The sequence below is a fragment of the Genypterus blacodes genome, unplaced genomic scaffold (genome assembly GCF_046128005.1).
Source record: "Genypterus blacodes isolate CSIRO-AG114 ecotype Tasmania unplaced genomic scaffold, CSIRO-AGI_Gbla_v1 ptg000070l_1, whole genome shotgun sequence".
Classification (NCBI taxonomy): domain Eukaryota; kingdom Metazoa; phylum Chordata; class Actinopteri; order Ophidiiformes; family Ophidiidae; genus Genypterus; species Genypterus blacodes.
In genome coordinates this window covers 1,824,990-1,849,009 of record NW_027466880.1, presented here as the reverse complement: position 1 = coordinate 1,849,009, position 24,020 = coordinate 1,824,990, and the positions used below count along the sequence as shown (strand labels likewise).

General features: G+C 41.7%; 1 protein-coding gene across 1 annotated transcript in view; it reads left to right on the top strand.

Moving 5' to 3' along the window:
• The window catches only part of bsnb (bassoon (presynaptic cytomatrix protein) b), a 51,051-nt gene that overhangs the window by 6,645 nt on the left and 20,386 nt on the right, over positions 1–24,020 (top strand). The window contains exons 2-3 of the mRNA XM_076156800.1: positions 66–453; positions 11,233–12,000. Coding sequence (XP_076012915.1) covers positions 66–453; positions 11,233–12,000 — 1,156 coding nt within the window. The remainder of the gene's footprint in view (positions 1–65; positions 454–11,232; positions 12,001–24,020) is intronic.

The following is a 24,020-nucleotide window of genomic DNA, read 5'->3' as shown; positions in this document are numbered from 1 at the left end:
CAGTTAAATATTGGGGTCTGATATCCACCTGATTCAACGTCTCTTCTCTCTGCCATCTTTTGCAGGCCACCTCTAACAGATCCAGGACCCAAACCAGGGGTCCAGAGCAGTCATGGGACTGGAGACAGGCTGGCCTCCCATGACACCCCACAGTCTGCGACGCATCAAGGAGAGCAGGGCCAGGGTCATGTGTCCAGGAAGAGTCTGCAGGTGGATGTGGGGGGCAACAGGACAGGGAGGTCCCCTTCTGTGTCCCCGGACCGAGGCAGCGTCCCCACTTCCCCCTACTCTGTGCCTCAAATCGCACCCATGCCCAGCAGTAAACTGTGTCCTGTCTGCAAAACCGCTGACTTAACGGTCACCGGGGACGACAAGAAATTCAACACGTGCACACAGTGTCGCTGCATGGTGTGCAACCAGTGTGGCTTCAACCCTAACCCACACCTCACAGAGGTACGCAGCGCACTTTTACACACACATTGACACGTAGCATACCAAAGTAATTTATCTGCAAAGGGAAAAGTTCTCTCTATGATTTCTATCAAACTGCATTACTCTACATTTGAATATTGACATTAATTAAATAACTGGTTAATGTGTAAAGGTCCCTTGAAGTTGTCTCACAGTTCTGTAGTTCAAGCTCACTGCCAACCTTATGCCACCCAAATCCACACACAGCGTTCATATGCAAGTTAAAACTTTGATCAAGCATCATGTAAAAAAAACATTGTAGGTGTAGTGACTGTGTAGTTGTCTCAGCCGCTCTCATCATCCCTGATCCCAGCAGTAGATGGCAGCTGTTTTCATTAAAATGCTGTGATTAACTGACGTGATTTAGCTTGCTGGTAAAGGGAGTGGAACATCCAGCAAAAAAAAGAGACACAGATTAATCTCGGGAGTTGGTGAAGGCCAAAAAGAACTCAAAAGAGGAGTAATTATTGGATTTACATTAATCAGGAGGACAGAAGTGTGGGTTCTGTATGTGCAAGTTAGCCATAACAGAAATGATCGGCCTCTTACAGTGAGTGTGTATATCTGGACAAAGTGTGTACAGTCCTGTTCTTTTATTACTGCGTTCTTGTAGTTATTATTCCTCATTGTCATTTGTGAGTAATGATTCCTCTCGTTCTTGGCTGAATGTGATCGAAAATCTGAATGGCTCGCGTAGTGAATTGGGCGATCAGCTCTACTCAAAGTGACCCAGAAATGTACTATCACTCCCATCTGAATGATCTGGAGACAAGAACTATGTTTTCACACAGTAAATGTACATTTGCACTTGAACAGAATACATGGAGCCATTGAATTCTTCCAAACCATAACCTTTTGTAGGAACTCTGATTATATGTATACATTCACCATTATTAAGATTCATCTGAACAACTCAGCACTCATCACTGTTACATTACATTACATTACGATCATTTGGCAGACGCTTTTATCCAAAGCGACTGTTAATGTGAGTCACATGAGGCGGTGCCTAATGTCACAGAAGCTTAACATCTACTTCAGTGAGTCATGATGCAAACTGCATAAAGGAGCTATAAGGTGACTTAATGGATAGTGTTTCAGGAATACATCTTTAGCTTTACAGATGTGAACGTAAAAATGTTGAACAACGTGTTCGCGTATTATAGCTGACACCTACGGCATACTGATATTATCTGCCAATATTGGCTTATCATACAGTAAACTGTATACTAGGGATTGGGGCATGTGCTGGCAGATACAGAAAATGAAATTACAGCGCACAAAGGTTTTATAGGCTGCACTTCTAGATATATTTGACACAAAAATTGATTGGTATTGACCTCAGAAACTCCTTGTGTGTGTATGTGAGGAGGATGAGATGAGAGTGCAGTGTTGGATGAAACTCATCAAAAGTTGGAAAAAGGAAAGACGGAGGAGATGAAAGGAGAGGGGAAATGGACGGACTCGAACAGAACGAGCAGACCAAAGTGGAGAAGAATAGACGATGGCAGTGAGTGATGGCAGCTGAGAGAAATGCAGAGGTTGATGTTATGGGCGTTTTTCAGCGGAGCCTTGGTGAGCTTGTCAGATCCCGACAGAGTGAGAGAGACGGGGGAGTGAAAACTCTCTGCCTCTTGAGACCCAAAGATTTACCCCCTAACCTACTTAGCATGGATCCAGCCTGTGCCTCAGTGCAGCGTATCTAATACAGCGTTATCGCCCATCAGCGAAAGGCGAAAAGCGATGATGTTGCCAACCACGGTGACGATAATGATGAAGATGATGACTAGAATTACCAAGACCAGGAAAGTGTTATACATTTCCTCTCTGACCTCCATGAACTTCTTATTAGCCAGGCTGAGATTTTCAAGTCCGTCATCCTGAAGAGAAGCACTTTCCTGTGCTGTGTGTAATCATACTGTTGATCATCGTAGCCATTAGCGCCTCCACTCTGTGCAGATCCTGAGCTCTGTAAGTTAAATATCTATGATTTCATTACTATGTTCCTGATGAAAATCTCTTGGATAGCCTTTGAGAATGAATATTACACGAGATTAATGACAAACAAGCTGCGTCTGAGTGTGGTGACAGAAAAGCCAACCTGTGGCGTATCCTGGTGAAAATGAAAATGGTTCATTCATTGCAATTCCAGGATTAGTTTCTTGATGATATCACAAACCCGGTGAGGGTTTACATCCTACATTGTGTGCCTGTTTACAAATTATGATAGAATTTTCACAGATTATAGGGATAATAACTGCAGAATCTGTTAATCAAGAGGATTTGCAGAATCTTCTCAATGCTGATTTTACGCAATGATAACTAAAGGCTATGCCATATTTTTTATATACTTAGATTATGCTTGTTCACCGTAAAATCACTAATGGTATCTTCAGAACAGAATCAAAAGAGCAAGTTGTGGCAGTTTGATAAGATGTATCAAGAAGCCACACTTTGATTGTCTGATGATGTACATTTCTGATTATCTACAATAGGTTTGTTATATATATAATATTTTATACAATTGCAATAACTATCAAAGATGTAGATGTGTTACGGCACCAAGATGTAAATGTAATTTGGAGAGATTAAAAGTGAGCAACAAATGGATATTTTATGGCAGAGTTGAATTTCATGCTTGTCAATAAATCATTTGGAAGATAAAGTGTTGTGTATAAAGCAAGAAATAAGACTTTTGTCATACATCGATACAATAAAACAGTATCTGTGTGCATACATGCAATGTATATGTGACACAGTATGATGTAACACAACACCATATTCAATAGCTCCCTGAAAACAATGATCAAGGCGTTTCAGGAAGTGAGAGTCAAAGAATCACATCGACAGAAGCAGAGAATGAAACAACAGAGAATGAAAGATCAGTCAAATAAAAGCAACACGGACACCCCCAGACCCCCCAACAGTGAGCTCCCTCCATCGTACAGGAGAACATCTGCTTTATAATTGGTTCAATTTCTTTTTATAGATTCCACCCTCTCTCTGCCTGTAATGATGGCCAACAGCCGAGAGAGAGAGGGAGAGGGAGAGGGAGAGGGAGAGGCAGAGGGAAGGAGAGAGGTGAACAGATGATACAGAGGATGAAAAATGATTCCCTTTAGATGAAAGCCCCACCTTTAGTCTGACTCTTGCCTTAAAAACCAATAGTGAATTGATGAGAGGGTAAGAAACAGTAAAGAGACGGCAGCTTGGTCGAGACGTTTGATAGGAGACGTTCATCTTATTCAAAAGGAGTTGCAGCAAGTTCTGAGTTTATCTATGCATAAATGCAGGGATATTATGCGACGTATAACCTTATTCCATTTTGGCATTGTTTGTCCTATTCAGGATTAGATTCTATTCAGGGATATATAATGTTAAGAGAGAGTGACTGAGAGAGAGACACTACAGTGATTCTGCTCTTTGCTCCAGAATTTTAAGGCATCCTAAATGCGGCTACCAACACACTCTTGATACAAAAACAGAAACTGTTCCATGGTAATGATTTGAGCATTGCCAAAACACCCTCTCTTCTGAACAAGTCATGAAATGCAGGCTTTTTTATGCTGTCTTTGAAGAGCACCTTACAGCTGCTGCTTATTCATTTAACCAATAAGCCCAAGACGAGTAGTTTCAACAAACCACCCAAATTACTCTGCACAAAAACTTTGCACCTCCTTCCTTTAACTGACACATATTAGGCAGAGGTGGCTACAGATTAATTCAGCAACAAATCCAACAATCTATCCCAAAACATTACCACCTACTATTCATTAAATTCATTATTCTTACATGATATGAATACTTTTTCCAAATACTGTATTTTACGATTAATGTTAGTCACTAAGTGTAATTTTACAACTATGAATTGTATTCTGTAAATAGTTTTCCAGGAGCAATCTTTTTTGAGAGAGGTTTTTATTAGCAGTGTCCAGCAGATATATGACTCACTCTGTGGGTCAGTTAGTCAGATTATATTTTAGTCCCAATAAACAACAGAACATGTGTAGCTGCAAGATAACAGTATGAACCGAGCCACACTGGTGCTTTATCTCACATGGATGCTGTGTTCACATAGGGTCTTAAACTGAATTGTAATAGTACATTTTGGATTTGGATTGGCTTGTATCTGCCTGTGGTAAATTCTTTATATGCCTTCTGTCTGTCCACTTCTGTTGAAGTCAAAACCCAAGGGGCCCATCATTGATTTTCTGGAGCTATTATAAACGAGCGTGGTGTCATATATACAATGCACCGTACAGTATACTGCATATAGGCTGTATATACAGTATATGACATCTTGTGAAGTGAATTCAAAGGTGACTTTGTTAGATCTGTGGGCTCTAATTCCCAGAGCGTCTAACCTTACACTCTGATTACACTGTAGGCCTTTAAGCATGATGGAGTTCAGTCATCAGTAAAATAGTCTTATTTCTGTGTATATTGTTATACAAGTGGCCACAGTCAGAATTCAGGGTCAAAGTCAATCAAGTCAGCAAAGAAGAATACATGTAGGTGGAAATTACATATCACATTTATTATACATCTGAATTTGTGTGTAGTTCATAATGTAATTTTACTGATACAGATATTTAATATTAGACATTTCTAATCCCTCCATAATTTAACATTATGTGACACAAGATATTCCATGACATCCAGCTTTGATAGAGAGTAAGACAATGAGGTTGATACAGATGTATATGAGCTTGAGTCAGAGATCTGTTTCAAACGGTGTGAATGTTGGAGGAGAATGGCATGAACCTCACGAAAGCGTCGAGGAATATTGTTTGGGTTCTGTCAAGTCTAAGTCGGATGATTGAGTGAATAGTGACAGTTTCTGCTCTGTTTTATTTTATTGGTTCTGAAATGCTGACATGCCTTCCTGTCTTCAGACTGATGTTCTGTGTGTAAAAACATGAATAGATGAATGGATGAATGCATCAAGATAAGTGTTCTATATGTTGTTTCACCACCAATTCAAGAAAGTAGTTTCCAGTCAGTACACTTCTCTGTAGTTTTGCCACCTCAGAAATGTTGTTTTCCATATGGTACAGAAAATATTTTAGATCAATATACAGGAATAGTTTCAGAGATGACTTAAGCTATTTTATTTAATGACCTTAATTCTGAAGTGTATTACAATAGAATGAATTAACATGGCTTATTATTTAAACCTAAAGCTTCTTCACTTTGAGTCATTTAATACAAATATGAAAAAGCAACATAAAGACAGAAACACTTCATACAGCATGTTTTATCACTATATAAAATGTGTTGGGGTGGTATTGTTTCAGCACAGAGCAATGGACTGTAATCACAGATCCGGGACTCTAAGTGGGCAGATTGAACTGGGTCAAGAATCCAGCTGAGACACTACATGCTGCTGAGTTTTGCATATACCAATATATTTTTCTCAGAGAACTGCCAGAAACTAAATCTGGGACACTGGTTCAATTATTACCCAGTAACTCATTACTCCTAACATAAAGTCTGAACTCACTGTGAACGAGGGGGCGAGGGAGTGAGAGAGTGAGGGAGTGAGGGAGTGAGGGAGTGAGTGAGGGAGTGAGGGAGCGAGTGAGGGAGTGAGGGAGTGGTGCTCTCCAGGAAGGAATAATAGCAGCCGTCTTATCTTGTCATCCTGTGTGAAACTTTAGATGGTTCACATGAGTGTCTTTCATCTATTTTTCTATAGCTTCCATAATACAATTAGACGAGAGAGACACACTGACAGTCACCCTGACTGAGTATTATAATAAGGCAATCATTCCGTCTCTCTTTAAAATGTATTAGGCAAGACGGAAATGCAGTTAACCATATTGCATTTTGGACACATTGTTTGGGTGTCGACAGGCTTCATTTTTATATTCTATATCCCTGTCTGATGTATTTAAGAGATTTGTGTGGATAAATGTGTGTTTTTTTTCTGTACTGCTTTCTCTTTCTAGTCAGATGTGCTTACGTCTCATCACTCTGATTAGCCTTCATATAAGTGTTTGAAATCCAGCTGACTCTCTCTCTCTCTCTCTCTCTCTCTCTCTCTCTCTCTCTCTCTCTCTCTCTCTCTCTCTCTCAGGAATTATGTTATTCATCCCTTGTTGTACTTTTGTATTTTTTCCCTGTATTATTGTATTTTCCCACCTGCGGTTCCTCATTGCACATCTGGCCGTTTCGTGGAGAGTTTGTCTCTCTTTAAATTGGATCGGTCTAGTCTTGTGGGCCCGTGAAGCCCTTTGAGACATTGTACGAGATATTGAGCTAAACAATTTGGTTTTGATTTGATTAGGACTGCACATGTTCTTTTCTGTTGTTATTGGACCTGTTTTATTATTTGGCACTTTTACTACAACAAAAACTAAAGGGGATGGATTGTGAACCGCTGCAATCTAATACAGAAACCCTTGAAATGAAACTCTTGGTAGGGACGTTCTTGTTAAGCATGTCAAATTGTGTTTCTGGTGACATACTGTATATCCTTATATGTGGCCAGGATGTGATCGTGTATGTTATTATGTAGAGATATCGCCTCTAACATCACAGACCAGCATCCACGCTGACAAATTTCACAAATGTGTTGACCTATTTGATGCAGGTCTGCTGTATTGCAGTGCATTAGATCACACAGTGAGAGCAGACGGGTCTTTTGAAGTATTGAGACTTGTTTCCTGTGGGCTGCATCACGATTGAGTTGCTGCAACGCTCTGATGCCTGATGATAGAACTGTTAGCCCGATGCAGACATGGTGTATCACATGACACGCTGTTCTCCTGCTTTCAGTGCAGATTATTTAACATTGACACATTCTGGCTGACTGGACCTCCGCCTGACATTGTTGACCTGGGAGTGTAGTCGTGAAAGGCTTTTGATTGTTATGCAGTAAGGAAATGGTTGGCTTAATTTTTATAGTAACTGTAGCATGACATGAAATAGAATCAAATAAATAAGTGCAGTGTCATATACAGTATATTGTGCTACTGGAATGTTCAGAGTTTTTCATTATCTGCTTGGTTTGTCACCAATCAGAAGTCTAGATGATTCTATAATTGCCATTTTTCACTTGCCTACAGGTTTACGTGACATCGCCACGCTCCAGTACTTTCTTCTTCAGTCTTAGTCATATTGTTGTTCTCCTGCGGTGTCTGTCACTGCACAGCACACCAGCTGAGAGACATTCAATAAAGGCCGCTTAAATGGGATATTAACCACTATTTTCCCCACAACTGCTAATAATATCAACCAGTATTTCTCTTTTTGAACTCAGTTCCCTGGTGGGCAAAACTGCACGGGGAAGAATTTCAATGCCTTTAACCCAGTTTGCAAGGAATTGACAAACTGCTGCATGCCAAGCACCCTGATTTGAAAACTGCAGTGCTCAGCTGCTCTACATGCTGCATGGTGATACTGCATTGTGATCTGTGACATGGAGCTTCTTTCTATGTCTGTTCAACTATTTATATGATCCTGTCTCTGTGCTGCTTACCCAGCGAACTTGGGCAATGATGGACTGCAAAAGGTCTCCTGCTAAAATCTGCAACAAGACGAGGGGCAAACTCTGTGCACCTGTGTGATGTGCTGAGTGTACAGTTACATCTTCTAACACGTTAATGTGTGTGTGGAAAAAAAACCTTCTTCCTCATTGTTTCTTTGAACTTGGGGCTAATTCGATGGGTTTGTTCTCCCTGGAGCTTCACGGGCATAAGCCATAAGCACCAGCAGGACCTCTTCATGGTTTTCTTTCACCTGTGCTGGCTCATGTCCTTTTGAACATATTCCTGCTTTGCGTAAACTTTGCGTAAACCCCTGCGGTTCCTGTTCCCTCAGAGAACCCAGCTGTCAAAGGACAGAATGGATGTCATCATCAGATTAAAATAGACAGCAAACAAACACGCAAGCAAGGACTACTTAGGGTCAAGGCCAGAGCTGTAACAACCCTTAGCCTTCAGTCTCCCTTGACCCTGCACAGAATAGGTGGATGAGGATGGATATCACCATTGTCAGTAGTATGTACTCAAATATGAAGTGTAAAGCCCTAAGTACTTGTTTTTTTTTGATAAGATATGAGCAACTCAATCATTTATGAACTGAATGCTTTGTATCATTCTGCAAGATGCTGCAGCCGTTAGACAGTATTTTCAGTACTAAGATCAATGGAATAAATGTCTCATAAGCGCAATGTGCGTGTGTGTGCATGCGTGTGTGTGTGTGTGTGTGTGTGTGCGTGTGCGTGCGTGTGTGTGTGTGTGTGTGTGTGTGTGTGTGTGTGTGTGCGCGTGTGTGTGTGTGTGTGCCTTTCTGTCATTATTTGATCCGTATCCAATATCCAATACTCTATGGATCCTTGCTCCTAAAAGATGCTATTTTTGGCAGAAAGCTGTTGTTCCCCATGAAGCCACTGTGCTCGAGCTTCCTGTGGCCCTGCTGTGTTCTTGCAGAGCTGTGGGCTCCGGTCCCAGCTCATGACCTTTCATGTGCATTGTTCCAATTTGCACACATACCTAGCAGGGATTCATCGGCTGGATGAGTGCCATGGAAAAATGTGAGGATGAGATGCAGATGGAGGAAGAGCGTGAGGACGAGTAATCTGACAGACGCTGCTAAGGAGGAGAAGTAAAGCATGGTCGAAGGAGGACAAGATGGAGGGTGCAACAGAGACATGATGGAAGAGCTGAGCTGGAGTCTGGGAGTCCGCTGCGTGCTTGTATTCTTGCTGATACAGATCAAATTTCATAAAGATCCACATGATTGCCTCATAACAAGGGGTATACAGAGAGGGACGAGATGGAGAGATGAGGCAGAGGCAAGCTGAGACATGATGAAACTGATAAATAGCAGCTCGCCCTTCCCCAGATAATTTTGTTGTTTTTCTTGTTTCTTCCAATGTACTAACACGATGAATCCAGAAATCAATTTTGCGAGAGGAAAAAAGGGATAACGCTCTAATGCTAATGATAAAGAGGAGTTCCTGCTTGTGAGCCTCTTAAAGTGGTAATTGGCTGGTTGCTCTTTATTTCACTGTCCACATTACGCTGACTGTCCCCAGGGTTCACCTCTGCTCCGAGCCTCTCAGGTTCCCATGACTGACAGTGAAAACCATGGGCTCATCACTTCTTGTATACACGGTTGGCAGCAAGCCAGATACGAGGCTAAGCTGCTGCTGAGCCTGCTCTGTCTATATACTGACTGACTCACTGAGAGACTTACCGTAAGGCAGTCAGATGGATCACACATTAAAGTGCTCTGCCCATTTTCAAATGAAAGGCCAGCCCTTAAAATTTACATTTTAACGGTTGGAGGATGTGTACGGGTTTTTTTCCACGATATTTAAAGAGACATACACTGATTTGAGAAGATACTGATGTAAGATCCACTATGTGATTGACAAGCTGCAATGATCAATCATGTGGACAAGTATTTTGTGAACCTTAACATTACTGTTAATATTGATGTTACTCTTGTTGAAGTTGTGTAGTATTGTACAGTTGGACACTATTGTACTTCATCAATCTTAAACGAATGACAGAAGGATCATAATATATGTATGAATTCTGTTGATAGAGCGCATAAATGGTGGACGTGTGTGCCTTTGTATGTGCATGAGTGCGTTCTGTTAAGTGTGTGTGTGAGCTTTCTAGTGTGCAGGTTTGTGTGTGAGTCAGTCTCCCGTGGCCACAGGCTTGCAGAGATATTTGATTCCTTATTAGAAGCGAAGAGGCCGTATCTTTGCTGCATTTCAGCTTTCACAGCTCTCTGAGTACTAAATGCTCCAGACAAAAGCCAAACAGAGTCTTTATGAATCAACCTCACACCACGGCAGACAAAGTGATTTTAACCCCACAGAATCTATGGTAAAAGCCAGTGGTCGCCACTCCCACCTTGCTTTTGTGTCCCAGTACTACAACCCTGCCCCAACCTCTGCATTACCTTTCTCTCAAGGCATTTGTACTGCATTAAGGCTTTATGTAATGGCCAAGAATCCAAGACAACTACAGTATTGTGGCAGCTGTCAAAGCACCAGGATGCCAATTACCACATATGGTCATGTGCTGTCACTAGGGCCTCTGATTTTCACTCTCCTATATTCCTATACGGAGCAGAAAGCAAGTGAGGAGGGAAGACATTAAGGAAATGACAACAGCAGGAGAAAGAAGGGGGGCGGGGTAGGTGGGTGGATTTAAATGAGGAGGGAACACAGCGTGTAATGAGTTGGAATGTAACAGAAAATAAGGAAGAAATACACAGAAGAAGAAGAAGAAGAAGAAGTGAGGGGCCATTGAAATATAAGGGGCAGCCTTGTTTACAGAATAAGTCCATGTTCCTCATTTGTTTTCTACAAAATTGTTTATTGCTCATCATGTTTATCAATATGGGCTAATAAAGAGGTACATAAAGGCCCAAACGAGACATTTAATGCACACTTATTGGTTCATTTGTTCATCAGAGCAGGCTGGAGCCACTCCCAGCATGCACTAGGTGGACTGTAATAATTTTCATTGTCCAGGAAGCACGGCAGTCAATCTGTCACATAAACAGACCAGCAGACTAATGTTCACAGTCATAACCATGGACAGTTCAGAGTGTTTTGTTCACCTTACATGCATTTCTCTGGCCTGTGAAAACAATCTGGAAACTAAAGCTAAATAAATAATTTTCATTTATTATTAATCCGTACACATGATTGACTCAGGATATCATTGTCATTTACACTGCAGTGAAAGTTGTATGATGATCGTTTTGCCTTTCTGTCTTTCCTCTTCCTAGGTGCAGGAGTGGCTCTGTCTGAACTGTCAGATGCAGAGAGCATTGGGGATGGACATGACCACACCTCGCTCTAAGAGTCAGCAACAGATACACTCCCCTTCTCACGCAGCCAAACCAGAACCCACACCTGATGCTGCGACTCCAGCGCCCCAGACACAGCCTTCTCCTCAAACACAACCTCAAGCACAGACCAAACAGACTGGCCCAGCTGGCCCAGGTCAGCATCAAATCAAGCTCCCTCCTGGGGCCGTCCCTCTCCCCGGCATGGCCAAGGCCCCGTCCCAGCCCGATCTGTCCCGCAGCTCCCCTGCCCACCAAGCCCAGCATCCCCGGCAGGACCAGACACGCAGTGCAGGGAGCTCTCCTTCAAGACAGCCTCCACCCCCAGAGCAGACTTTTGGGAAGTTGTTTGGCTTTGGTGCTTCTCTCCTTAACCAGGCAAGCACACTCATATCTGAGACTACTCAACCCCAGCAACAGCCCCCCAAACCAGCCCCTAAACCAGGAGGCCCTCAAGGTCCAGGGCCTGGAGCAGGTAAACCTTCAGGACCTCAACCAGCCCAGCAGGGTCCCCGAGCTCCACCTCAGCAGCAACAACAGCAAACTCATTCAGATGCCCCCTCCAAGCCCAAATCTTGTTGTCCACTCTGTAAGACAGCCCTCAACATAGGCAACGCAGCAGAACAACCCAATTACAACACCTGCACCCAGTGCCACTCCCAAGTGTGCAACATGTGTGGATTCAACCCAACTCCACACTTAGTCGAGGTAAGAATCTAAATTCATTTGTTTGTCTTTCAGCTGTGCAAGGAAGTGGTTGAGTGTCAGCGTACAAAGAATTGCAGACCACAGATTCACTAAATGAAATTATTTATTGACGTGTTTCTGTGAAAAATGCTGTGTCACAGTGTATCTGAGTGGGTTGTGTTGATGTCTGGCTGCCTGGTTTTGGATTGAAAACCTAGAGTTCACAGGGTATCTCTGTTGGCACAAATCAAGCATTTGGCTGAAGAAGTTATCATATGGCCCACAACTGCTTCTGTTTGCACTGTTCATAAAAGTCTTTAAGATTCATTTACTTCTGTACTGGTTCTGTTTTTTCCGTGTAATTTTGAATAGTGGTTCATCAAGTATTGTCATCCAGCACAAGGGAGCTGAGTCGTTTCCAAGTTCTCGATGGGACAAACAATGAACTAACTCTTTAATGAATAATCAACAAGAAGCTGAAGAATAATTAAGAATCAAGAACCGTATCAAAGGTAATACTAAGTTTTCTAGGAACGGAATGCCAGATTGTTCTAAATTTACCAGCTAATGAATAAAGCAATTCTGATTCTGATCAGTGCATAACAAACAAACAAACCAACAAACAAGACCCTTTGAGGCGCTCCAATAAATACAATCAAATGCAACAAATTGCTTTGTTATTTTGTACATAATAGTTAAGATTGTGCGTACCCTGAAGTTAAGCAATAGAAAAAAATGGTATGCTCAAGTAATTTGATATACTATTTTTCTTGAGGGTTTAAAAAATGGTGATGTAATCATGAAGTCATGAAGATTCCTGGTAGCAACTCAGTATGATGGAATTTTCAATCAGGTATTATTCATTCTGTTATTAATATGTACATAATATAACTGCTAACTACCAGTTATTGGTTACATGACATTTGCTGAGTGATTCTGAATTAATTCAGATATCAGTTATTAGATTATGGACGTGCGTAGAAGTGAGCTTTTTCTTCTCTGTCTCACTGTGATTCTCAGTCAGGTGGTCTTTGTCTGTGGTGGTCATGGTCTTTTAGGAAGCAGGCTTAAGCCCTGACTGTGACTCACCTCTTTAGTGAGAAGTCTACCCTCTGGCTGCACACAATTATTTGGCTAATATGGGAAACCGAGTCTTAGCAAGTCATATTTAATGGATGCTCTTAATATTAATCAGTCTCGTCCAGAGGTCGGCTGAGTCCAATAGCTCCTTTAAGCGCCCTCTTGTCCACCGTCATGGTGGGAATCCAGCAGGGGGCTTGCAATGCCTTCTACAGCCAGGCAATAACAAAGTTTAATTATGCAAATCAAGTCCAATTGAATGATAGCAGTAATAACAGGCTTTCTACAGAGCTCTGGCTTTTTATGGGCAAGCCTTGTCTTCCTAGGCATCTGGTTGTCAAAGGCACGAGCACAGGCCATTCATAGATCGCTATGGAAACAGAAAGATAATTTGTTTGTCAGACATCCCTTTCATGGTTGGCTCAGAGATGCTGAGAGTCCCCGAAAACTTTCAGACTGCTGTTTTCATGACAGACTCAGTTATTAGTTGTGCTGTATTTCTGCTCCGCTGGCTGCAAGTAAGCTGCGTTCGCTTCAAACCTGTGAAGGCTTTTGTTTTTATTCCGTTTCAGTTGGCAGGTTGGTCGCAGCAGAGTGGGTGAGAACCATTTGGACATGTGCCTTTTGTATTTTGAAATGAGCTTTTTTCAGCTTCATTTTCACCGCTTTTTGGCATATTACTCCTCATCCTTAGCCTAATCGCTCTAAAAACATTGCGGTTCCTCCATTTCTGCTTTCTCTCCATCTTTTCCTGTTGCAGGCGTTGTTGTCATCAACCCTCTCTCTTTTCATTAGGGCAAGATGACTAATCATGTCTGAATTGTTGGTGCTGGTCTTTTCCACTGTGTGTTCTTAGAGAGCATCTGGGTCTGAAAGTCTTTTGAGTTGAATCTTTACTCAGCAACCAAACAATCAATTTTTTCAGGTTTAAAGGGTTATATTCTGAGAAATCACTTTGTAAAATTGGTGAATATATCTGTCTGCCTGTAGGTTTTGCGAAACTGAATGCAGTGCCTGAGTAATGTCTTTTACTTTCAGTTACTGGTATGTTCAAACTGAAAAATCTATCATTCCAGGAATGCTACATAACATATTTCCCACATCACACACATTTTATCAAAACGGAGGAAATCTGACGCCATTGTCAGATTACTTTACTTTTGGACAACAGACAGGTATGGGAGACATTGTCACAAACACTGCAATCTTATGCTAATAACGACAACATCCCACCAAGAATACTGTCTTTACTAAGCTAAACAGGACATCATCATACAGCTGAATACACATTATGTACATTATCTTTTTTTGTTGAAATTACACTGTTTACATGTGTCGTTTACCATCTAACTTGTGAATCTTGTGTAACAGCAGGAATGATATGAGTGGCATAATATAGACATGACATAGAAGCAAATTAGGCTATGCTGTTTCACAAAAAATATTCAGCCCCCTTTTTAATCTGTGATGAGACACGGGTGAGCATGAGTGAAAATGAGTCAAAGAACATTGGAGGAGGGAGAGGAAAGAGGTGATAAATTGAGACGGAGGAGGTGGAGAGAGTGAGAATCAGAGATAATGAGTGAGAGGAGGCCAACTGTTTGTTATGTGGCAGAAATTTTCACATCAATTAGTACAGAAAACCATGTAAGGTACTCTGTAAACATGCCTCCTCCATTCTGCCTCTCGATAATGTAGAAATCATCCTTTCGATGTTGTAGTCTCCGCAGTTTGGTTTTAAATAGAACATAAAATGTTTTTACTGCAGTGTTCGCTGCTCAATCTGATTTACTCAACATGTCAGTTCTCGTTCTCCAATCTCTTTCCTACAGTTAAGACGGGTTATTGCAGCGTACTCTACCTTAGCTCTGTCTTGACTATAAATATAGTTAGAGGTGTGCTTGACACATCATGTGAGGTTACGGCTCTCAGCAGTCTCATTGTGATGTAATATTGCCATTATGAGTTTTCCCATATGCCTGAATTTTTGTTCCCACGGTTGGGCAGGTTTGATGTGACTCTGTAAGATGTTATGATATAAGCGGGCATCTTACTGTTTATAATGAGATGGAGGCCCTGAGTGGATCATTAGTGAAGAGGACTGAGTTTCTCATCAAACTGTTCAAAAACGTGCAGGAGAAACAGAAAACATAGCTCATCAATAATTCAACGAGGGAGAACATTATAAATAGTTCATGCAGTGTGGAACAGTAAGAGTGCTGTGTTTGATGCCTTACGTCGGACAAAGATGGCGTGATGATGTACAGTATGTGCAGAACTGTGTGTGAGCCTGTTTGTATTGTATGTGGCGTCTCATGTAGTTTTCAGGATCTAATGTCATAATACAATTGATTCAGAAAATTGTGATCGCCGTGAGGTTTCGAGCTTGTCGATGGTGTCGTTGATCGAACAGAACGCATATTTGTTGAAACGGATATCGTATTGCGTCACCCATATCAGCCATTTTCAAGCCTTATACTATCCATGTCTAATATATCCTTAAGAATCCTCTGGCAGCTCATAACAGATAAGACATTTGTTCTTTTCTGTGCTTCTTCAGCTTCTGACTCCCTCTTATCTTCTTTGAATACTGAGATGGATCAGAGAAGCTTCAGTTTAATAAGCTCTGGCTGATGCTTACTGGCCTGGTTTCCTGCAAGCAGGCCTTGGACGTCTTACAGGTTACGGCTGAGAGAGAGAGAGAGAGAGAGAGAAAGAAAGAGAGAGGGACCTTTTAAAAATCTGTAATAATGCCTGAAAAGATGCTAGTGTCTCTCAGGTGTGTGTGTGTGTGCAAAGAACACATGATGTAATAACAGGCAGGAGAAAAAGGTGATTGTGAAGAATAGCTGATCTCTCATTGTGTAGAATGAAACTTGCCCTTTAAATGTATCTATTTTTAAAACATTTCCTCGAACTCACCTGAAGCAACTCCATAGCAATAAGCTCAAAAATGTGGCACTGGCACCGATTACATCAACTTGCATTTTAGCAATCCTGCATGGAGAATAATCTTAAAGAATGTATAAGGCAGTTGATCAAATACCTGACATAACATGCACAGAACCTGCGAACATGTCACAGCTCTTCAGTCGCACACTTGCAGATCTAATGCAGAGTTACTGTATGATGAACATGTCAGAACATTCTCAAACACGCTGGAAGTGTTTCTGAAGGTTGGCACCAGCCTGCGTCTCCCTCAGGAGTCCCATCCAAAGCCAGATGGCTACCGGCATCACGCATCCAAGCCTGCTATGCTGAGCCTGGCCTCTCCCAAAGTGATTACGCTACACCATCACAGATCCAAACACCCACCCAGCTCAATCAAGCTGCTCGCTGCGTTTTAATATACCTCCGTATTCCTTTTCAGTTCATGTGCTTAATGTGCTTATACAAACAGGTTCAGGCGCACCGGTCCTTCATTTGCATCACAACACATGCCAACATAAAACATAATGCTGGGGGTTACAGACGGATTGGGTGCATTGGAATTCAAGTAATCTTATGTCAACACACAGATAGGATTGATAGGATAGGATTATTTACTTCATTTAAATTCTCTGAATGTATCTGCCTTTAATTTGGACTCTTTTGTAAGCCATTATCATTGTTTGGTTCTTTGTTTCTCCACCTGGGCTGCTCTCCTCCTAGCAAGGTTCACTGCTCCCCCTCCCTCGTTTGCTTTCCTCCGTCTGCATGCCTTCGTTAGGGGCTATTTGCTATTGGACACATTGATCGAATTGGCAATTACATCTGGCTTGATTTGCTTGCACAGTTGACATTGCAACATGGTGCGCTCGGCCCTCACGAGGCATCCTGCATTCTGTTTAACAGAGAGAGAGCGAGAAGGAGAGACAGGAGGAGAAAGATGTCATGGGAGGTGTGTAGAGAGGGTGTTGTGTAAGGATCTAATAGTTGAGAGTGTTGTTAATCCATGTTGAGGGAGTGTTTGATCCCCTTGAGTATAGTGCTTAACCCCAACACACCACTGTAAAGAGCCACCCACACAAATAAGTGCCATGTGAGAATAGTAAGCCGTGCTGGATGATTAAACGGAGACAATGGCGTCTTGGCTCCATCTGATAACAGCCTTAGCGGCGGAGAGACTGTGATGGGGAAACAAAGGGTTTCACTGAAATACACAAAGTTTCAATTACTGAAGGGAAATCTATACTATAGTCGCCGCACCGCTGATACTCAGCCATCAGATTTGAGCTGCGACCAGCGCTGCAATTTTGACAGTAGGAAGATGATGTGATGTACAGCGATGACAGACCTGTTTGAGATTAATGTGACAGACGGCACAGATGGCTCACTGGTTTGAAGGCTCAAACGCTCTACTCTCACTCACTTCTCTCTGGGTCCTTTGTGTTTGGAAAGCAAGCGTGTAGGCTCACACACCCGTCTCATCTATAGTGTATTTTAAAGGGGTTGAAAGCTCATTTGGAGGTTCTTTTACTTTACTTAAGTATTATCATTTTGTCCTGCCCCCACCTCATTTCAGGGGGAAATGCCATGACGTTTATGCAACGGCTGCTGCTACTTCTCAATTAATATTTTAAACTAGTTATTACATAAGGTCATGTGTATGAATGTAAAATTTGATATACATCTTGTACCTGAAGATTTGTACGTCCAGTTTGAGCATAGCATTTTTCCAAAATCTCCACCCTGTCTCTCTTTCATCAACGCTGCAATATCAACAAAGTATCATCCAATGGATTCGGTGTTAAACTCTCAAGACACAACAGAGGATACATTCTGAAAAATATCTCAAATGTTGAGATATGGCACCAGCTATGCCTTCTTCGATTCCCAAGTTGATTTAGGAAAGAAAATTTCAAATATGAACATTTGCAATGACTGCCTGACCTTTGACATTGCACAGTCTGAGCCTTATTACACTGTGCACACTAAGTATTCTTACACAAGATGTCTTTGAGGTCAAGCTGAACCTGCTCAGAGCTCTGCCTGGCCCAACAGCAATATCAGCTCTTTTGATGGACGACTATCTCACAGTCACAGTGACCATATTGAGCAGGTATTGCCCCTGCAGTTCTTTCTCCCCTTCTTCTTCTTTCTTCAATTGGCTTTCCTCTTCTAGTAATGCGTGCTTTGAAATCTGCAAGGGACCTGAGCATCGACTTAATCACCTCTTCAGAACTCATCATCCTCAAAGCCTGGTGGCTATGCTAACAAGGTTTAGCCCTGCTCCAGGGGCAGCGAAAGTGCCATGTCCATCCTTGCAGTCGGAGCTGCAGAGGTGGGGCAGCGCGGTCCTCCAACCCCTGTGACTGAGCCTTCCTGTCTCAACACATCATTTCATTCGCCTCATCGTCTCTCCTGCTCTTTCGTCCCCAGAGCACCCCAGGCATCCGACTGCTCCCTAATGCTGGCATTAAGAAAGACGGAGGGGGTTAGTTGAGTGTGTGCTATGCTTAGAGACTGCAATACTACAATGCCGGCTTCACAAATGTGAGATTTTTTTTTAGAATGGAGACTTGTGGTTGTCCGGCGGTGCAACGAAAGCCCAGTCAGCAAGATGGAGAGCTGTAATGAGAGAGCGGGAGACTGAGAGTCAAAATGAAAGATGAAAAACACCATGGCTCAGATATTACATTTAACCCCTTACTAATCTTCTCAACACTGCAGCTGTCAGGCAGCAGCAGACATGATGATCAGATCTGAGAGTCAGGCTCTGCTGCTCAGTGGGCACAATTGGACAACAATAGGAAAAAAAGCAGCGTGAGGGTGATGGCTCTCAGAGAGACAGTCCTCCCACTGCCTCCATTAGTAAAGACGCCAGGGCTCCATTCCCAGTGCAGGTTGATGCTGGGGCCATGACACAACAATCCAAGGAGGAGTAATCACTTTGAAACAACTCTTAATGGCCTCACTTAGTCACATTCGTATAAACAAACCCACATATGGTGTACGTAGAGCTTTTCTTAACTGGTTGTTTTACATGACAATTCTGCACTCACTTCATAATCTAATATTTTGGTACCACAGCAACATCTGATAAATCTACTAGCTGAGAATCTCTCCTTAAAGAAAACATATAACTCTAATTCCATTCCTTCAATTAATAGCTATAATGGGTTGAATGACCAGAAAGGGAGATTGAATGTGTTTCACAGACATCTCAGCCCCGTAAATGGCTCAGATAGCCCTCAACCAAGTTAATGTAGCTTTTATGATCAGTGGAAAGTCATTTACATCTAGATGAGTTGTTGCTTGAAACATCAACAAACGAGAAAACAAGAGTTTGCCCACAACAGCTGCGCCCAGCTCGTCCTAATATCCGCACTCTATCCATGAAATGTCACTGATCGGGCATTGAATATTAATAACGGTTTGTCATTTCCTTCTAAAAATGCATCTAAAATAAATGTATTTTCCTGTTGTCGAATTTCCTACTTATTCATTCCATGCAAACAAGTCAAAGTTGATGATGCTCTGCGGCTTTTCAGACTCACTTACCCAGTTTAAACATGTATGCTTTGAATCAGCCGCAGCAAACAAGCTGTCTGGAAGATGAATGCAGCAGTTAGGCCATTTCGGCTGGACTTCTTTCTGTAAAGTTGTTTGTCCAAACTTAATTCATTTAAGTAACCCAACTGCCCTTACATGTGTGATAGAGCACGGCTTGACTAACTTGTCTGAAAGATAAATGTGAGTTGCGTTCATTGTGTTTGTTTGGCTGCTTGCTGCAGATTTGTTTGGCTGGAGTGTTGAGAAACTCATCTAAAATGAAATAGGGCCGAGTAGACAGGCTGATTAACTTGTCCTGGAGATAGACATATGCTACCAAACACAAGGCTTGTTTTGATATTAGCTGCCAAGTCCAGAGTAAAAAAAGTTTGGCTGTAGCTCATTTAACGTTTTGGGAATACGGATAGGCCTAGATATTAAAGTTGCTTTTGCTGCGGCCTTTTTTTCCTGTATCTTTCCATGTTTCTATCCCCCTCTGACAAACCACACTGATGCTGACGAGTGCATATATTTGACTAAATCTCATTTAGCCACAGAGGAATGTAATCTTACTAATGTAATCTGAAATGAAGCCTGTATTTTGATTAAAGACTTCAACAGTGGAGAAAGGCAGAACGAGGCAGGAAATATGACAATGAAGTGCAATTAAGGAGGCAGGTAGCTTGAGAATCTAAGTGTTGGAGTTATAGAGATAGTCAGTGCATTAACAGAGACACTGCAGGTGCTTTCACTGATACACTAAGCTGAGCAGAATGCTGCTGTCTTATAGCCAGACTGCAGAAGACTAAACACTGCAGCACATCCCACATATTTCCAGGGCAAATCAGAGGCAGTGTTAGGCAAAATGACTGACCTAAAAAACTATGAATCAGCTTTAGCCCTCCTTTGAATGCTATCTTAGAATTCCTGAAGTGTGTGAAGCCGGATATTGGATTGTTCCCATCTTCTTGTAAAGATTTCAGCCCTTTGAGCGATGAAGGTGGTTGGGTAGGGGGTGTGGAGGGAATTTATTCCACAACTGCCACTGTAGAATGTCCCATAAAGATTAATCCACCCAATCCAATCCTGTGCAACATAATGGGGCGGCAGGAACCTATGCCAGTGTGTGTCACAAACACTCACCTACAGGAGAATGCAGAGGAAACACACGCAGACACAAAGAGAACACACCCCACACATTACAATGCTCTTACAGTTATTTACATAACAATGTATAATACACTAAAGATAGCCTTTGTCTGTGTGGATGTATATGGTGTATATGTCAAACAGTATTCCTTAGTATGTTTGAAATTCAATTCATCTAAATCTGTGTAGTCAGAATCATAAAATACAACACTGTATGTTTAACCACTATATACACAACACACAGTATACTGCAATTATGTGCAAGTATACACAACCAATGTCTAAATTTGATATATTTCATATTTTACCTGTACTTTATACTTTACTTTAAAATGTATTAAAAGTGATCCATTAGTGATGTAAGTACATTAATTGCACTTTAACATTACAAAACATACATTACTCCAGCGTGTTTGTGCACATGTGCCCAGTGCCTATGCTGGATTCCTCCTGTCCAAACACATGCAGGTTAGACAAAGGTGTGAATGTGTTTGTCTCACATCCTTTACAGTCCTGTGATACACTGGTGACTAGCATCACTTATGAATCAGTGCACTGCATCATTTTTCCACAGCCAATATGGAGGAAGATAAACATTAATTTAGTTAAGAAAACTGATGAATACTCAAACATCAGGGTTACAGTTATGGTTAGGACCTGGTGTCGGGTTATGGAGCCTTAACTATACAACCAATATCCTTCACAAGAGAAAGAATTACAACATTTTCATTTTACCAACCACAGCCTTGGACCCTTCACTGTAGTTGAGAAACAAGTAGGTGATTGCTCTGCCCTCTAATGGATCCTGGGATATGTTTCAGCTCCGTGCAGCCTCCGATAGAATAAGCTACAAAAATGGCTCCTGCATGGCACATTGACATCACCTGATTTAACAGTACAAATGACTGGGTATGATTTTTGTTCATATCTGTGTCAGAACTAAAAGCGTTATGACAAAAAGGTCTTGTGGGATCCTTTTTGAAGCTGCACACTGAGGCAGGTAATGTGTGTAACAAACAAACAGAAACAGACAGAATCAGTAAATAAAAAGAAGAAACGTTACCCGACCTCGGCCATTCAGCCCCAGGAGTGACAGCGGAGACACACTTAATGGCAGATGACACACAGCTGTCCTGTAGCAACACACTCTAATGGATAACCCAAGTCCAGCCTGACAAAGCAATTATTTCACATACAGACAGCTGCTGTGCTTAACTGGACAGTAAAGTGAGACATGTGATCTGTCCCAGCTGGTCCGAGTGATAATGATCCTCCTCCAGTTCACAACAGTGTTGTTGCTAAATGTGTTTAATTCAACTTTGTTTGGATTATTGTTGTTGTTTGTTGTAGAGAAGGCTAAAAATATCAACCACCACTCATAAATTACTGTTTCTATCTCCTGCTGGTTGTGCTGCTCTATGTGAAAACACACAAGGGTGAGGTGAAAACAATCAAACTGTAATTGGTACACTTATCTTGAGTAGAGGGGACACTGATCTGTGAATGAGTGACTCTGGTTGAGTCCTGCTTGCGCGGTGGATGATCCTTCATTTTCTCTCTAATCCACAGGCCAGACCACGTGGCACCTATTGAAGGAGTCCCAAAGGATTAACCTATATATACCTGCTGACTTTTACGAGCCTGTCACAGCCGCAGCATGGCGTGGCAGTAGCCTGGTACTCTCTCCCGCGCTTTGCAGTGTGCTCCTGCTCGTCTTTAACTACTGTTCACTTACTGTGAGCAACAGTGGAGGGATATGAAGCGCTTTAAGTACAGCGAACAGTCACAAAGTAGCTAGATTCTCCATCATTAATGCAGGGATGAATCCCTTTTAATCAGCAACATTTAATGATCTGTTTGTCATTTTACGATGCCAAAATGCCATGCAAGGGTTGAAGTGAATGACAATGTCAGTTACAGCTATGGGATTATGTGATGAGCATTTATTGCTACTTTGGCAGAAACTAAAGTCTGAATCCCATTAATGTATTCGCCAAGTAGTTGTTGGATTGAGTCTTGGTCATGTCAACTTAAGAGAGTAGAGTGAGGTGAATGTAGAAATGAAAAGCTATTCTCTTCAACCAAAATGATATCTTATATGACTTCTACATAACATATGACTGGTTTGTGAGTAATATAATATAATATAATATAATATAATATAATATACGTGTGTGTGTGTGTGTGTGTGTGTGTGTGTGTGTGTGTGTGTGTGTATGAGATAGAGAGAAAGCCACGAACTCATGCATGACACAATTCCCCACTCACCTTAAGTTCACCCTTAACGTAATTCTCACTCTGTTCTCACCTGTTCAGAACAGGCAGCATGTGTGTGTGTGTGTGTGTGGTAGTTAATAATTCACTCTGACCCTCTGCTCCCCTGACCTTGCTAATTAATTATGACCTCCCCTGTTGTGCGCCTCATTAATCTCTGTGAGACCCACAACTTGAAGTATTATTATTATGATTTCTGCCTTTGTTGTTATCCTCTATTGGAGTTGTTTGTCCGTACCTTGAACGTTGGACATGGTTGCTGCATCACTTTTATTGCACGTTTTATAGCCAGGTGGGTTCAGTCTGAAGCTGTTTGGATAGGAAAGTTATCACATTATAGGCAGAATAGATTGAGTTTGTCCATTAGAAGTAAAACTGTAGTTAAATCAGCAAAGGATTGATAGGATTACTTATGAAGGATGACGTATGGAGTGTGTATGTTTATTGTAGCTGTGCATTGATGAAAAATTCTATTTGTATGGCTTTAATTACCCCTTACAATAGGTGATATTTAATGTGGCACATTAACAGTAATTCCGTGCTATATTTTGACTTCACAATGAAACGTTATGCTGCTTTTGATCATTTTACCTTGCACCTGAAGTATATGATGCATTTAATGACAGCTGACATTTCTTGCTCACAGCTTGGTGCTCTGGTTTCTGACAGAGAAACCTTGTGGGAGCCAGAGTCTTGCTGAGTTGACTGACAGTGAGAGGGCAAGAGTGAAGTTGCGTAGGTAACATTGTCAGTAACAATGGCTTAGGTGATCAACATATTTAGATATACTGACACGTGTATGTGCGTTCACATCTATGTGTGTGCAGAGGTAAACTGGATCAGGGGCCTACTGGGTGTAACATATATGACTTGATATTTGTTATATATGAGCGCTAAGACAGCTATTGAAAGGGTTAAAGATTATTGATATGCAGCCCACCCCTATGCAATAATATAAATATAATATATACATGGTGCCTGAATCTGACATCCCATGTGTGCAGTTTGTTTTTCTGTCCTGCGCGCTCATGTTATGGTGTGCATGTGTGGGTGTGTATGCTCCC